This window comes from Mastigoproctus giganteus, chromosome 1 (genome assembly GCF_048544385.1).
Source record: "Mastigoproctus giganteus isolate SK-2022 chromosome 1, ASM4854438v1, whole genome shotgun sequence".
In the NCBI taxonomy this organism is placed as follows: domain Eukaryota; kingdom Metazoa; phylum Arthropoda; class Arachnida; order Uropygi; family Thelyphonidae; genus Mastigoproctus; species Mastigoproctus giganteus.
In genome coordinates this window covers 164457754-164475976 of record NC_143575.1, presented here as the reverse complement: position 1 = coordinate 164475976, position 18223 = coordinate 164457754, and the positions used below count along the sequence as shown (strand labels likewise).

The window sequence follows — 18223 nt, the reverse complement described above, 5'->3', positions numbered from 1 at the left end:
TTTGCTGTGCAGGTAATATTTCACTTTTTTTGGCTTTATGTATTTTATTATATTAATTGACATTATTATTTACTGATATTAATATGTTGATTATTGATATTGATATATTGATATTTATTTATATTAATTATATTAATAACAAAGCTTTGACTTTACTAACCTTTTTCTTCAATGGCTTCAATGCATTTCTTCACAAATTTTGGAACTGTTGTTCTTTCTCGTGAACACAGCACTTGCAGGTTGCACCCAAACACTGGTTCATCTAACAGTAACATGAGATCTTTATGAATCTCAAGTATATGTACAGATACATATCAAAAAGTTAAATTGTAACTACAAAATATAGGATATCAAAAAAACTGTACAGTCAGTCCTCGTATAACATGTGTTTACATTACATGAATTCGATCATACACGATTTATAAATAGGGGAACGATATCTTATATAACACGAACCGAATTCGCTTATGCACGATTTGCCTTTGTGTTTACAAGAAATGGCAGTCGAACGCGGAATCACCCGAACCGAATGCAACATGATAGGAATGAAGAGAAGATTCCGAAAATGTATTTATGTGTTTTATACCAGTGAAGGGGAAACACATTTCACCATAATAACGTAAAAACCAACACAATTCCAACTATCGGTATAATCGCAAATGCAATTAGATCGAGTTTACTACCAGTTTATAACTGATTCCACTAGCAGAATCGCAACTGGAAATTGTTTTTATTGTTTTATGGTAGTAACCTCTAGAAATGTGCTTTAGTAAAATGTGAGGTGTTAATAGTGGCCTTTACGGTGTTGTTTATTCAGTTGCTACACGTGTGCAGCTTTGTTTATGTGTATCAAGCGTGCCTCCTCGTTTTGTAATTGTGCTTTATTCCATAAAAATGAATAAAATACTTAAAAGGTGTGAAAAGGAAGCGTCCAGGTGAAGACACTGAGATTCAGAGAGAAAAGAAAAGCAAAGCAATATCGATAAACAGAGGCAGACTGAGTCAAAAATTCTTACCCAGGAAAATTTGTAGTGGCCTCATACTAGTGTTTATAGCCAAAATCACACCAGCCACCGGGGTTTCCCCGGTAAGGCTTATGGCCAGTCCGCCACTGTCGATAGCGAAAAAATATGAAACTGTGAAACGCTTTGAGCGAAATGAAAGACCATGATATTGCACGTGCTACAGACCTAAATCAGGCAACGCCGAGAATTACAAAGAATGCAGAGAAAATAAAAACAACTTTCATAGCAGTAACAACTCAAAGTGTAATTAAAATTCGTTAGATTAAGACACAAAGAATTGGAAGGGATGCAATGGCTGTCAACTGTTTGGATAGAAAATCAAACAAAAAACAAGTCTGCTTACGATAGAAGCAAAAGCATTAGCAATATTTTATTACGTAATAGTCATAATAAAATACGTAAGTATTTTATTACGATTATTTATTGTGTTTGGTAATGTTTTGGTTACAAATGTGTGTTCATTCATGGGTGGTCGGCACCTAACCCCATTTTTCCCATAGGGCCTGTTATTTATATTGCACAATTTTGCATTGCAAGAGGGTTTATAGGAACACAACTATCGTGCTATACAAGGACTGACTGTACTTATGGAATTCTATCAAATATTTTATAAAACAGTATTATTATTCTAACACCCAAATTAGACTGAGACTGAAAAAAAAAAATTCATAATTTTTTCATGAATCTGATGGGCAGGTCCTATATAATACAGATATTTTATATGGAGTACGATCCCGCCCCCAACCACAATGGCAAAAAAAAAATCTCACATTGAGTCCTCATACAATGTACAAGAACTGATCCTATCCACACCATTTAAGGCTTTATGGTATGAAATCACACTTTACAAGAACAAATCTTAGCACAAGAAGGAGGTTTGGGAAAAAAGCAAGCATGTCCCAATATGTTTCCCTAAAGCACCCCAGATATGTTCAGTCAGAATCAGTCAGTAGCCATCCTGGATTCCCATAACTCTCGGTTAAGGGTAACAATAACATATATTATATTTTCTATAGATGTCAGTAGTAGAATATCTCCATAAAAATTGCCCAAACCACAAGATATATATCAGGATATGATTAATATATTAAATGACAATTCACTATCATATGCAACAGTAAAAGGTAGGCATCCAAACTTCATGAAAGTGTTCCACAGGTATTTTCATCCATGAGTGCTGCACCGCTGTCCATAATTCCATTGCATTTCTGGTTGGAGGATCCAAAGCTTGAACGGACCTTTCCACAGCATCCCAAAGGTGCTCCACAGGGTTCATTGTCTGGCAAATAGGGGAGGCCATTCCATAGTGGTAAAATCTGCTGAATGCTCTTCAAACCATTTTCTAATCACTATGGTTCTGTGGGGGCATGATGACCATGAAGGGATGCAGATGGTCTGCAAGGATTGACATGTAACCTGGACTGTTCAGAGATGCATCTAGATCAGTGCTTCTCAACATTTAATCATTCACGGACCACCGGGTAGGATTTCTTTACAACTATGAAAAAAACTAGTATTGGGTTGAAGTTTCAAAAATCCTGTGGCTTGGGTAAAGAAAGCCTGCACGAGAACGACGAGAAATGTTGGATAACTTACATGGAAAATTAGCTTCCCTATACGGCACTCTAGCGCTGCTCGGTCTTGAGCAGAAATTGAGAAGGATATATTGATTGATAGGTAGGTGTGGAAAATGATCAAATGATTGGTGGTGGGTGTGACAGATGACAAGCTACTGTGTAGTCATTGGTTGGCATTATGATGTGTATTTACCAGTAAAGAACGGTGCATAATTGTTTTGTAATGAACGGTGAACAGGTAATAGTAGCGATGAATCTATTAAAGATGGAAGAAATTTGTAAGGAAAATAAAACATTGCTTGACTTTTTGATGAAAACTAAATTGGTAAGACCAAAATTGTACTGTTTTAAGTTTTAAGTGCAATGATTATTTTCAACTAATTGAATCACAAACAGAGTCATGTGGAAAGTGTTGCAAAAAATGTTCTTCACTAGTTTCTTTATTGAAGCATAGTTTTATGGAAAATACAAAAGTTTCATTGAAAAAGATAATGTACATTATATACTTTTGGTCAACGTGTATGCCAGTAACTAAGACAGCATTCCATCTGGAAATTTCGAAAGTGACAGCAATTAAGTTTTATAAGAAACTAAGAGATATTTGCTGATTGCAGTTAATAAAAAAACCCATTAAGTTGGGTAGATCGGGAAAATTGTAGAAGGAGACGAAACTGTATTGGTAAAACCAAAACATCACAGAGGACGAAATTTAACTGCTAAGAAGAAATGGGTGTTTGGTGTGTTCGAAAGAGAATCTAAATTCGCATGAAATTGATAAAAAATCGGAAAAACAAAACTCTTTTGCGCATTATTAGAAAAGTAGTGAAGAAAAATACTACCATCATAACAGATGAATGGCGTGCATACAGCCATATCACGGCCTTAGAAAAAAAGAAGTACAAACATTTAACGGTGAAACACAAGGAACATTTTGTAGATCCACATACAGGAGCACATACGAATAATATCAAAGCCCAATGGAAGAAATTAAACGTGTAACTAAAGGAGCAAATGGCAGCTGTAAACATGTTTATGGGTCACATTAATGAATATATGTGGCGTCAAATTTATGGGAAAAATTATGAAGATACTTTTCACAATATTGTTACTCAAATTGCGAATAGCTATTCAGGTCCAACTGTATGATTTGTACTCATGAATTTTTTTTTCTGAGAAAGTTTCGTTTTGTTCCTTTTTATGTTCTTCACTGTGTTTTTTTTTTTCTCATTATTAAAAGCAGATTTTTGGAGTTGATGAGTGCTTTTACTGTATTATTGATTTAGGTTTGGTTATGAAAAAAGGAAACGGTTTCTTTGTTTTTCGTTGTATTTCATAACCTGAGCTTAAATGGTAGGTTAGGAAATAAAAGAAAAGGTTTCCTTGTATTTCGCGACCTAAACTTAAACGTTAGGTTGGGAAATAATAGAAAAAGAAAGAAAGATTCTTTATATATATATATATACTGAATAGCTATTAAGGTGCTGATTGATGTTATGATACGTGTGTATCCACACGAGTGTCTGTAAAAATAAAGTACAGTAATAAAAAATTAATATTTTATTAATAAACAATTTATGTCCACTCATGATTCTAAAGAACAAAGGTTAAGTTACCCTCCATTTCGGGAGAGGTTCAAGCTCCCATGGGATTCAAGTGTAGGTAACCTGACCTTTTTTTCACCGTTAGGGCATATTATTGAACAAGAAAATAAAAATCCAGTCATAAAAAATTTATTTTTTATGAATGTATTTCTAAATATGACTGATTCTAAAGAAAAAAGATTAAGTTACCCCCTCCACTTTGGGAGGGGTTCAAGCTCCCATGGGATTCAACTCGAGGTAACCTGACCTTTTTTCACCATTACAGTAAATGTTAGGGCATGTGCGATTAGGACAAGTTACCATTAGTGCTGCTACAGTAATACTAAACCGATGTTATCGTGTGTTGTGTTCATGCAAAAATCAGCACGTCGTTTGCCACGCCTACCTGTCAATCAGTATATCGTTTTCGACTTTGCCCAAGACCGATAACACCTACTATCTGTTTACCGAGTGAGCAGCACTAGAGTGCCGTATCGGCAAACTAATTTTCCGCGTAAGTTATCCGATGTTTCTCGTTGTTCTCGTGCAGGCTTTATTTACCTTTGCCAATCCTGTTTTTAGCCACTTATCCATGTTGTTCAGTATACTATACTGAGTATAGGGCTGATATCATAAAATAAATAATTCCAATCTCAAACAAAATATCACTTATTAATTAAATATAATTAAAATATACCAAAAAACTCAAAAATGGCTGCAACATAAGCTCTTAATGGAAAATTATGGTCTAATTTGTGATTGGATAAGACTATCATTAGATTAGTAATGATAGACAGATCCCAAGTCTTATTCATAAATCATGGATGAGAAAGTTTAAAGAGTAGCAGTCTAGGAAAAGACAGTACCTTTCACTGTCTTGCCCAAAGAAGGTTGCCTGTTCCTTCAAATGGCAAGGTGATGGTACTGAGATTAAAAGTTTTGGTGTTTCCTTGTTTTCCAAACACATAATTTCTAAGGATAATGTCTGAATTACTAAGAAAAGGGTGAGACCACATAGAAGAATAATACTTTCCACTTCACAATAATTGCACATCAAGTAAAAAAGCTCATAGAAGGAATCATCTTTCACCAGGATAATGCACCAGCAACTGAACTGATGATTACAATGAGAATCATTTGTGACTGTTTGAACATCTACCTTATTCACCTGATTTAGCATTATCAAACTTCCACCTTCTCCCCAGACTGGGAAAATATTTCATTTTTCACTGAGATCAGAGTCATAGCTGGTATCCATGACTTTTCTGATCTTTGTGAAATAAATTCTGAAACCTAGCTGACACTATTTTGTTTTTCTGAAATAGTGGCAGAAGTACATAGGGAGATTATGTAAAAAAAAAAGACATAGGTATTTATCTTTCTCACTTGTTTCTTTCAGAGTAACAGACTTAAACTTTTTAGTCGCCCCTCATAAAATCATTGGAATATCAAATTTCATGTAAAATTTATACAATTTAGACAATTCTGTTAAAAAAAAAAACTTAACTTTTGGATAACAGTGAATGAGTGAGTATTGCATATGCAATGAAAAATAAAATTTTCATTTAAATAAATTGTAAAGAAAAGAGTAAAATTAAATAAATTGTAAAGAAAAGAGTAAAATTAAATAAATTGTAAAGAAAAGAGTAAAATTAAATAAATTGTAAAGAAAAGGAATAAAACATGAACAGACAGTAAGCTAAAGTGGAAGTGGCAAAGCATATTTAATTGCATGTAACACAAACTGAAATATGCAAATAAAAGATAAGTTAACAGAATGACAAGCCAAGTAAGAAGCAAATACAAATAAAACCAGTATCACAACCACTGCTGTGTGTGTGTGTGTGTGTGTGTGTGTGTGTGTGTGTGTGTGTGTGTGTGTGTGTGTGTGTGTGTGTGTGTGTGTGTGTGTGTGTGTGTGTGTGTGTGTGTGTGTGAGAGAGAGAGAGAGAGATTAAGTAACTTGAGAATGAGGATGTTACAGAAGGAATAGAATACATTTCTAAAATAATTTAGAAGAAAAGCTAACTAACCCCTTCCCGGAACATTTTTTTCCGGAAAATGTGCCATTTTAAATAAATTGTAAAGAAAAGAGAAAAGGAATAAAACATGAACAGACAGTAAGCTAAAGTGGAAGTGGCAAAGCATATTTAATTGCGTGTAACACAAACTGAAATATGCAAATAAAAGATAAGTTAACAGAATGACAAGCCAAGTAAGAAGCAAATACAAATAAAACCAGTATCACAACCACTGCTGTGTGTGTGTGTGTGTGTGTGTGTGTGTGTGTGTGTGTGTGTGTGTGTGTGTGTGTGTGTGTGTGTGTGTGTGTGTGTGTGTGTGTGTGTGTGTGTGTGTGAGATTAAGGGCATTAACTTGAGAACGAGGATGTTACAGAAGGAATAGAATACATTTCTAAAATAATTTAGAAGAAAAGCTAACTAACCCCTTAACGGAACATTTTTTTCCGGAAAATGTGCCATAACGAATAGACTTTTTTTATTTTACAGATTAAAAGTATGCATCATGCGAATACTCACTGTATAGTTTTTTGTGTTTTTTATTAATTTTTTTGTAGAAAATATATGGGAGTAATTAACCCATTTGGGCTATCCTGAGTTATCTTGTGTATGCCAAAAAAGTGTGCAAATTACACAGATTTTTTTAATAAATTAGCGCTTAAGCTAAAAGAAAGGAAAACTCTTCATTACTCATTATATAAATAAATTTAAAAAATCAAGTGGAATGCAGAAGGCAATAATCGCGAACTAACTACATTCCGATACATGGCTGCCCCAAGTGGATAGGCGAGATAAGCATTGCTTACAGGTGGCAGTTCAAGAGGGTGCCGAAATATTTTTCGATATTATTCATAAATGATGGATGAGAAAGTTTAAAGAGTAGCAGTCTAAGAAAAGAAAGTACCTTTCACTGTCTTCCCCAAAGAAATTTGCATTAGCCAGGTAAATCCTGAGAAATCTCAGGATCTACCTGGCTAATGCAAAATTAGCCAGATAAATGCCCAAGAAAATATGTTTCAGTCCTAAATTTGGAGGTATTATTGTATCCCGAGAGATATTTCGTGTAGTTCCAAATAACTTTTTAAACTAAAAACAAGATATCTCGGGATAATCCATGGACGGGTTAATATAAATTTAGTGGCATCTACTGGATGGTACAATGGCCAAATTACATGAAAGGAATAAAATAATAAAAAATAGCAACTAAGAGCACTTACAAAGTAATGCCAAACTGGCAACAAAGTACAAAGTTAAATAAGAAACAGAATTTTTCATGTTCTAATTACCTATGTTCTCATTAATGGTTTAGCATTTCTTTGGTACTGCAATGCTCTTAGCTGCTATATTTCAATTTTTCACTGCATAAGGGCCACCATTACTCAAATTTATTGAACCAACACACTGATTAGTTTATCAGTCAGTTTCTTGATTCACTGATTTGTTTAATGTTGGAAATGTAGCGATTCCATAGCCATTGTTAACTTGTGGCCTTCTGAAGATAGGGTTCAATAGTCGGTTCATTAATTTGTTGTTGTTTTGTTAATTTTTTTTTATTTTTTTTTTAAACATTGGTTAATATATTTGTCCATCATAGTATGGTCACAGTGCTGTGAATAGCTTCTCATATCATCTATAGTAATATTTTACAGAATTTGATCTTAGTGTCAGGTGATGTTAAACTTATGTTAACTGGCCTTTCTTCCAAATTATTTTAGGGATGCATTCCTACAAAACCCTTATTCTCAAGTTAGTTTCCTCCCCCACTTCCACCTTCTTTCTTGCCATTCTTCTAACTCATTCTTAATTTACATATTTCAATTTATATATACACACTGAGATTAGTAAGGTATTTCCTTATGGATTGTGTTTTTTCCAATCACACAATCTCTAAAGGCAGTGTTTGAATTACCAACTTCCTCCCACAATCTACCTAATACCTCATGGGAGCCACTTTCTGCCCGTAACTGTACACATCTCAGCATGGGCTCCACAAAGTGTCGCAAGGTGTCCAGTGCTACCGATGCATTGCAGGATGTGTTCAATAATGCCAGCACATTGTCAGATGGATGGCTGTAGCACTGAACGTCCTTATCCAGTAGGTCCCAAACATGCTCAATTAGGTTGAGATCAGATGAGTTGGTGACCATAGGAGAATGGAGAATTTACTATTATGTTCCTGAAATCAATTAGCAACTTGACATGCCTTGTGCATGGAATATTGTCTTGTCAAAAGATGCTAGGATTGTCAGTCATCATGAAGAGGTGTATTTGGTTGGCAAAGACAGAAATTTAGGCATTCCCATTAAGCCACTGATTAATGGCATGTGCTTTGTGTTGCTTTTTCCAAATGCACATCAGCACAACAGAACTGGCGGTCCAGTTGTTGGTGCTGACGTGCCCATTCAGGGTGCAGTTTCTTGTGCTTTGCAGTGAGCATGGGTACCTACGACAGCTGTTGATTGCCATATGCTATACAAGCTAATGCCCACCACAGAGTCCATATCGATACTGGTCTTGCTATTCCCTAGGTTATACTGGGTGGTTAACTGGGCCATTACGCTGCATCACTGCTGTTAAGAGACAAGACAAATGGTGCTCGACACAGGCGTTGATCACACATGGCTATCCAATGTGACTCTAGGCTGGTTGTGCCAGTCACAGTAGATTTGTGACAACAGAGAATGGCAACATTTAACCATGATGGCTGATGTTGAGATACTCGTACCTGCATGTCATGCTCCCACAATCATTCTATTTCAAGTCAGAAAGATTTTGACATCGATTCATTTTTCCTCACAGACACAGAAAAACTGATCATCATCTGTGCAATCTACAATCTTATATCAGACGTTCCTAACTTTGAGCCTTCATCAGCATTGCAAGTGACCAGTCTAATTCTACACAAGGTGGGGGGGGGGGTTAATGAAAAGTCAACTCAGTGTGTGTGTGTGTGTGTGTGTGTGTGTGTGGTGTGTACTTAAATGATGAAGACTGAAAAATACATGGACTGTCAACAATGTTCTGTTGCTACAATTAGGATAAATTTTGAAAATGTACAGTCTGGATAGCATAAATTGGAGGAAACTGATCAGAAAATGTGAGATCAAGAAGACTACATCAGCTTTCCAATGACTAGTAGTACTTAAGTGGTGGAAATATTTTGAAAATGATGAAGGTATGCTAAAGGGTCAGCAAAGAAGCAGTCTGTAGTAATGTGCAGTTATTACAGCAAACTGCTGTAACAAATGCATATGCTATAAAAGTGGAATGAATGCTAAAGGAAAAAAGAAGACTACCATTGTGAGAATTAGTGACATTAAACGTGTTCTGAGTTTGTGCCAGAATGGGTTCCATTTCGTGGACAAGCAACAAAAAGAAAAAAGCAAGCTGTAACTTGCCATGATTCAGATGACACAGGTGGAAACAAAAACCTGGATTTTTTATCCTCGATTGTAACTTCTGATGAATCATGGATATGAGTATAATCATGAATATGATTATACTCATATCCATGATTTTAAGGCTTTGGGACTTTACGGCTTTGAAAAAATTAAGTAAGCTAAATGTTAATGGTATCTTTACTCTTGCTCTAATAACACATATAAGGGGGCATAAATTTAAATTAAAGGATGGTTGTAGAACGGATTTACTGAAATGTGCTTTCAGCCATAGGGTAGTTGATTATTGGAGCAAACTTACATCTGTGGTTTTGTGGATGTGGGTAGTTTGAATAAATTTAAGAATTCATCAAATTATAATATCAGAGGGAATGAACAGGTGATGAGAGAAGTGTTTTTGTTTTGTTTTATTAATGGCCGATGCTCTGTAAGCTTTCTTCCTTATATCATTTCACACTATTCATAAACTGCCATTCCTCCTGCAGAACACAGATCTGTTGAGCTACCATTTCATTCAGGTTCTTATGCAATGTTCCGTAAGGTTCAAATTGAGACTGCATCAATCCTTCCAACTTTTATCCATCCTTCCATCGATCCTTCATGTACATTCATGTTCATGAACCATTCTCGAACAGTACTGGTGAACTGGCACAGGGCATTATCCTGTTGAACCAAAGAATTACCACATTATAGTGGGCTTGGATTTGTACAAAATGTTATGGTAGGTATCAGAGTTTATGGTCCCCTGCACAACTAGTATAGTTCCTATGCCATACTATGAGAAACAACATCATGCCATAATTCTACTTTCTCAGATCTTTTTTGTTGGTACAAATGCACTCTGTCAGCAGATGTTTTCCCCAGGTATCCTGCAAATTCTGTTCAAATGGGCAGGCACACCTGCCCATTTGAACAGAATAGGATGTGGCAAGATTCATCATTACACAGTCTATTTCCATTGCTCTATGGACCAATTAAGGCATTTGCTGCACCATACAAGGAAAGACTTGTGATCACAGTCTGACTTGTGTGCCACTGTTCCAGGCTGTGGAGCTCCATACATAATGTGTCCATAAGCACCTCAACCATTGTTGATGCCTTAAACTCCTATTTGATGTTTTTCAGGGATGTCTGATGAAACTGTTGTACTACTCTTCCAAGTATCCTCTGGTTATATGGAGTGTGTTGCTGGACAGTGGTGGTACTGTCCTGCATCCTTTAATGATAACATTAAGATGTTATGTTATGAACATAACATCTTAATGTTATGTTATGTTATGAACAGTTGATTATGGATAGTGTAGGCCATCAGCAACCATAAATTGACAACTAACAATAACATTCCACTAGAAATCAGTCACCTTGGCTCTATGTGACATGACAAGACAACAGGCACTATTAACGTGTGTTTATATGCCTTCCCTTATATAAAGGTCTGAGCACTTGTTTATTCAATGAACTATGAAAACATTGGTATCTGGATACATTCTGGAAACTAGCATAGATTGTTAAAGACACTATCTTGAAAAAGAAACTAATTCTAACACTAAGAATACATCTGACTCTGAATAACAGGCACAGTCCATATATTTTTAGGTTATATAGTGCCAATTGTTTTCACCATGTCTGCCTGTAATAACCAGACTACAAGTGGATGGATTTTCATGAAATTTTACATTTGGCTCTTTTAGGAAGATCTCTTTGATATGGTGGATCAAAGAGAAATCATTTCTTTGTTCTATCTATCCACATGTAATAACTTGACTCCCAGTGGATGGATTTTTGTGAAATTTTATTTTTTGCTCTTTTAAAAAGATACATAAAACCTTCCCAAATTGGACTAATAGAAATTTGGCAATTATTATTTTTTTCTCATACGTATCATGTAGGCTATCCATATACTGTATACTGCAGTAGTAGTAGAAGAGAGGCATGTGATGCAAGAAAGTAAGCGTATAAGCTTATGTAGCATCAGCCAAAAAAAAAAAAAAAAAAAAAAAAACGATTTCGCACATCCATTCCCTCTAAGAGTTTGTCCAGTTCCTCCTTGAATTTATTTAAACTATCAACTTCCACAACAACAGATGAAAGTTTCTTCCAGCAATCAACTACCTGGTGGCTAAAGGCAAACTTCTGCACATCTATTCTACAACTGTCTTTCCCCAATTTGAATTTATGCCTCCTCAGGTTTGTAATCTGAGCAAGTGGAAAAATCCCACCAGAATTCAGCATGCTCAACCTATTCAAGGCCTCATACACCTCAATCAGATCACTTTCCAGGTACCTAGTCTCCAGCCGCTGCAATTTGCAGAACTTAAGCCTTTCTTGGTAAGAGGACCCCTTCGTTTTCCTCACCAATCTTGTTGCCCTTCTCTGTACATGCCCAAGCAACTCTACATCCTTCCTAAAGTGAGGCCTCCAGACCTGTATGCAGTACTCAAGGCATGGCCTGACCATTGCCTTATACAAAGGGATAATCATTTCCTTTTCCCTACTAGCAAAATTCCTGTAAATCATTGACAACACCCCATGACCTGTACTGGCAGCCTGTCTGCATTGCTCAGAAAACTTCATATCTGAATGCACAATTACTCCCAGATCTTTTTCATTTTCTAGTACCACACAGTTGGTATGTTTCTCTGGGGTTAATTTTATCCACATGCAGTACTTTGCATTTGACAATGTTAAACTTCAGTTTAACACTGACAAATAGTCGAAGAACTATATATTATGTTTCTTACTGTGTGCCGATTGGAGGAACAAGTGGGCAATATGGTAGATGTAAAGAAATGAAACATTCTCGGTTCTTGCATAAAAGTCCATTATTGCTTGTTTTTTTTTTATTGGTTTACTAAATACATAAACCATGAATTATCACTTTTTGCTTATTATATTAATCTTAGCAGAAGTGTAAAATATGTGTTATATTTCAAATGTTATAAAATCCACAGGAAGAAACAAGTAAATCACATTAAGAAAGCACTGACAGTAAACAACATTTGTTTAATTTAATAAATCGAATGAAATGAAATGCATTATATTTCAAGTGCTGTTGCTTAAAAATGGTAATTTACTGTCAGTTTGATTTGATTTGATTTTTTATGGCGCATTGGCAGCTAAGGCCATAATGCACCAAGTCAAATTTTAAAACGCTATTAAACATTTTGGTAGCTAAAGCTACCACGTCAAGCAATTAATTATTGTCAAAAGATATAAAGTAAAAGTATAAAAAGTATAAACCTTAGATTCTTGTATAAAAATTAATAGACTGTAAAAAGTTAAAAATGTTGGACATATTGTCTCTGTCACCTATAATCTGACTGAGTGTAAATGGCTCAGTCACATTATTAAAAGCGGTAAAATACAAGCGCCGTGCTTCTATAAAAACAGGACATTCTATTAAAATATGACTAACGGTTAAAATAACATTACATATCTCACACATAGGTGGGTCATCCGCCGTCAGCAAGTAGGAATGGGTTAGATGACTATGACCTATGCGGAGCCGAGCAAGAACAACTTCCTCTCTTCAGACCCTGCGTAGACTGGACTGCCATTGTGTAATTACAGGCTTAATGCGATGTAATTTATTTGTGCCCTGTCCGTGCCAAGAATCTTGCCATTGGGAAAGTAGCTTAGAACGTATTATTTGCCTGTAGTCTGTATAGGGGACTGACAAGCAATGATTATCCAGGGAAATGGCTGATTTGGCGGCGGTATCAGCTAATTCATTTCCCCGGATCCCAATGTGGCTTGGGATCCAGCAAAAGCGAATATCAAATTCTAATTCCACAAGAGAAAAAAGAATCTTCCGGATCCTGGACAGGATCGGATGAGGGTTATTCCTCACCAATACTAGTGCCTGTAATACGCTCAATGAATCACAATAAATCATATACCTCTGGTAGTCGCAATTTTTAATGTGATCTAGGGCTGATTGTATTGCATGCAACTCTGCAGTATAAATGCTAGTTTCTTGTGGGATCTTTATAGGATAAAGTTTTGTGAGGGAACACAACACAACAGCAGATCCCACATGACATTCTAACTTTGAGCCATCTGTATAGATTGGCAGAAAGTCAGAATACTGCTGTCTATGTGATGCAAAGAGTTGCTGGTAGACAGATGGCGGTGTAGTAGCCTTCTCCCAGATCTTAAGGGAGAAGTCACAAGTTGGAAAATAAGCATGCCAGGGTGGAAAGAATTGCCTTGGTGACTGGGCAACGTTGTCTACCGTCAAGTTCAGCTCATTCAGCAGCCCTTGAATGCGAATACCAAAAGGTTTGTTGGCAGTCCGACGGGTGTTGTAGCGGTTTTCCCAGCGCGGCTCAAAAACGGATGGCCACGTGGGATGATCAGGCAGGGATTTTAATTTGAAGGCGTACTGTAAGGACAACTGCTTACGTCGAAGAGACAGAGATGGTTCATTTGCTTCAACGTAAAGGCTTTGGACAGGAGATGTGCGAAATGCTCCAGTCGCTGTCCGGATGGCTTGATGGTGGATTGGGTCTAACCACCGAAGTGCACTATCTCTAGCAGAACCATAAACCTGAGACCCATAGTCGAGTTTGGAACGGACAAGTGCTCGGTAAAGATGAAGAAGGGTAGAACGATCTGCGCCCCATGAAGTTGACGAAAGGGCACGAAGCATGTTAAGCCCTTTGACACATCTTGTCCTCAGCTGACGAATATGTTGTAAAAATGTCAGCTTTTTGTCGAAAATAAGTCCAAGGAATTTGAATTCTGCTACAACTGGGATGTTATTTTGCCCAAGCCTTAATTCTGGGTCTGGATAAAGATTACGTTTGCGACAGAAGTGTACACAAACAGTCTTCTGTGCTGAAAATCTGAACCCATTAGCCAAAGACAAAGCTGAAAGATGGTCAATGGTTTTCTGCAGTTGCCTTTCAATGACCCTCATATTGCATGAATGACAAAATATAGCAAAGTCATCAACATAGAGGGCATTGTTTACAGTGGGTGGAAGTTGTTCTGCGATAGAGTTTATTTTGATTGTGAAAAGCGTGACACTTAGAACGGATCCTTGTGGGACTCCCTCTTCCTGAGAGAAAACTCGAGAGAGAGGGTGGATCCTAAACGGACTTGAAATTGGCGATTCGAAAGAAAGTTTTTAATAAAAACAGGAAGGTTACCTCTAAGACCAAAGTTATAGAGGTCTTTTAAAATCCCAAATCGCCAGGTTGTGTCGTACGCTTTTTCAATATCAAAGAAAACTGCTACCAAATGCTCGGATTTAATAAAAGCATCACGAATGGACGTTTCCAATCGGATTAAATGATCCAGAGTGGATCGATTTCTTCGGAAGCCGCACTGTGTCCTGGAAAGCAGACCATTTGTTTCTAAATACCATACGAGGTGTGCATTAACTATTCTTTCCAGGACTTTGCACAAATAGCTTGTCAGAGCAATAGGACGATAGTTACTTGGATTGCTAGGGTCTTTTCCTGGCTTTGGGAAAGCAAGGACGAGAGCCCTTTGCCAGGAATCCGGAAATTGTGAATAAAAATTCTGTTAAACAGAATTAAAAGGTGATCCTTAGATTGTGGTGAGAGGTGTTTTAGCATTTCGTAGTGGATGTCATCGGGCCCCACGGCACTTGCATGCGTGAGAGAGAGTGCTGTATTTAACTCTTACTGTAAAAAGGGCTTGTTATACGATTCAAGCCATTTTTAAGAGAAGTTCGGTGGGTTTTTCTCACTTTTCTTTTTCAGGGCCAAAAACTCTGCGGGAAAAGATGTTATTGCAGAGATTTTTGCAAATGTTTCCCCTAAAGTATTTGCAACTGCAGTTCGATCTGCAATTGGACATCCGTTGTGCTTGAGGATCACTGAAGGGCATGGTGAATATTTTCCCTTCATTTTCCGGATCTTATCCCAGACTACTTTTGAGCTAGCAGCCTGAGTTATGGAAGATGTAAAATGAATCCAAGATTTCCTTTGGCTCTGACGTCGTACATAACGCGCTTTCGCACGTACACGTTTGAATGATATTAAATTTTCAGTCGTGGGATATCGGCGGAATATCCCCCACGCTTTGTTTTGTGCTTTTTTTTGTGCCGTGCATTCTGAATTCCACCAAGGTTTGGGAAATAGTGGGAACTGGCTGGATTTTTTTTTTTTTTTTTTTTTTTATGAGAACCCCAAACACGAGAGGTATTATAACCTATAGTACTCAGTACCGTGCTTGGGTTGGAGGTTGAGAACACGAAAGAAGATATTTGTTGATATTGGACTTGAACTTCTGTAGATTGTAATTTTCAGGAAATACGTATGAAGGAAGGTTGTTCCAGAAAACGGCAGTTGAATGAATAAATGAGGAAGAGGAAAAGTTGGTTCTGTGGGTTTGAAGTTGGACAGTAAATGGATGTTGGCTGGTGGCGGCACGTGTTCGGACTGTTTTGAAAGAGAGAGAGGGAATTATAGAAGCCAATTCAGAAGAACAGTGCCCATGGAAGTATCTGTAGAAGAGGCATGCAGCAGAAACAGTGCGTCTATGAGAAAGCGAGTGGAGAGACTCTGTTAGAGATGAATCATTAATTAACCTAACTGCCCTCTTCTGAATGGAATCAAGAAGCCTGAGAGAGGTTTTGGGGGCACCACCCCAGATGTGGGAACAATATTCCATGGCAGGGCGGATTTGCGATTTATACAGAGTGAGCAGCTGTTTGGGAGAAAAGTAACGCCGAGAGCGAAGGAGAAAACCAAGTTTTTTAGATGCAGAGGAAGCAATATTTGTAATGTGCTTGTGCCAAGAGAGATTAGAAGTCAGGGTAATCCCCAAAAGAGATATATCATTTTGCCTAGAAATCGGAGTGTCACTAAAGATAAGCATAGGAGCAGAAGAATCCTTTTTGCGAGATATAAGACAAGATTGAATTTTAGAACGGTTGAAATCAACTAAGTTGTCTTTGCCCCACTGGAGAATTACCTGAAGATCGGCATTTAAGGAATTGGCAGCAGATTTTCGAGAACTTGAAGCTGATTGAGCTGGACAAGGTTTTGCAAAATGGAAAGTTGAATGCAATGTGCTATCATCGGCAAAACTATGGATAGGATTTCCAGTCAATGGAAGAAGGTCATTGATATACAAGAGGAAAAGAGTGGGGGAAAGAACTGAACCTTGGGGGACACCAGCATTAGTGGAGAAGTTAGAAGACAGAGAGGATGATTTTGGGATTGCAATTGCAGCTGCTTGGACAATCGTTTCTGTGACATACATGACTGACTGTAGCGATGTCAAAGTTTGCCAGATATTGAAAGGCATTCCAGTCAGCCTGATCAATCTTCCACCGCGGTAAACTAAATGGCAGACAGGGTCTACCACTAGTTAGGGTTGTTATCATGGGGAAGTGATCACTTCCATATGGATTTTCTTCTACCTCCCAAGTAAGTGAAGGAAGGAGAGAAGGGGAGCAGATAGAAAGATCAATAGCAGAGAATGTACGGGTAGGCACATGGAAGAAGGTGTTTGTTCCCACATTTAAGAGGGAGAGGTCATTGTCAGTGAGCATACGCTCTATTACTTGCCCCCTTCGATTGATGTTAGCACCACCCCACAGAGAGTTATGTCCATTGAAATCCCCAAGAATTAAACAAGGGGAAGGCAATTGCATGATAAGATCATCAAGGCCTTTCTGGGGGATGTCAATCCCAGGTGGCAAATAAACGGAGCAGACAGTTAATAAGAACCCCACTGAAAGGCGAATTGCTACAGCCTCAATGCTAGTTGTAAGCTGCAAAGGCCGAAATGAGATCTGGTTGCTGATGAGGATTGCGACTCCTCCGTGAGCAGGACCATTCACAATTCTATCCTTACGAATGATGGTAATGCTATGCATAGTGGGGTCGTCATTTGCCTTTAAATAGGTCTCCTGTATGCAAAAGCAAGCTGGTGTGTGCTTTTGCAGGAGTGCCTTGATGTCATCAGTATTTTGCCGGAATCCATGACAGTTCCACTGTAGGAATTTAGCCATTATTTTGGCTTGGTGGGTCCATCAGGCGGCTTCCGAGGTGCTGAGGGCTTACCTTTTTCAGTTCTGGCTTTTTCCTTCCTGGGGAAGTATGGACGCTGTCCAGTGTCCATTTCCTCCTCAGCAAAGAGCTCCAAAACTGAGTCTTCTTGTACCTCCTTCTGCTCGACATCCATGTTTTCTTGGGTACTAGGTGGTATTTCACCTTTCTTATTCTTTTCTTTTGCATTTGCTTTTGTTATTTGTGGAGCATTAGGAGGTACCGATATAGGAGTGGCAGCTGATTGGTCCTTCTGTGCAGGTTTGGGAGCTTAAAAGATAACGTGCGATGGAAGTAAATGATTCTTTTGGGGGAACGGACATGTCCGTCTTAGTCCCAATCGAACACCTCCCTGCTACCTTCTGGGCGTATGTAGGTTTTTTGATGTTGAGAGGTTTCACTGCTTTCCTTGCCTCTTGGTATGATATGTTTAGCTCTGCCTTCAGCCGTTGAATTTCTTTTTCTTCTTTCCACCTCTGACATGCTCTTGAATAGGCTGGGTGTTCTCCCTCACAGTTAATGCAGGTGGGTTTCGTGGCTGAACATGCTGTTGTTTCGTGGTCCTTTGCACCACATCGAGCGCATGCAAGGA

General features: G+C 37.7%; 1 protein-coding gene across 2 annotated transcripts in view; it reads right to left on the bottom strand.

The window, feature by feature from the left end:
• The window catches only part of LOC150091236 (rho GTPase-activating protein 12-like), a 308288-nt gene that overhangs the window by 70836 nt on the left and 219229 nt on the right, over positions 1-18223 (bottom strand). For both annotated transcript variants that reach the window (XM_090382935.1, XM_090382932.1), the window contains exon 12: positions 161-262. In XM_090382935.1, the coding sequence (XP_090239061.1) occupies positions 191-262 (72 nt within the window). In that variant the 3' untranslated portion in view covers positions 161-190. The remainder of the gene's footprint in view (positions 1-160; positions 263-18223) is intronic.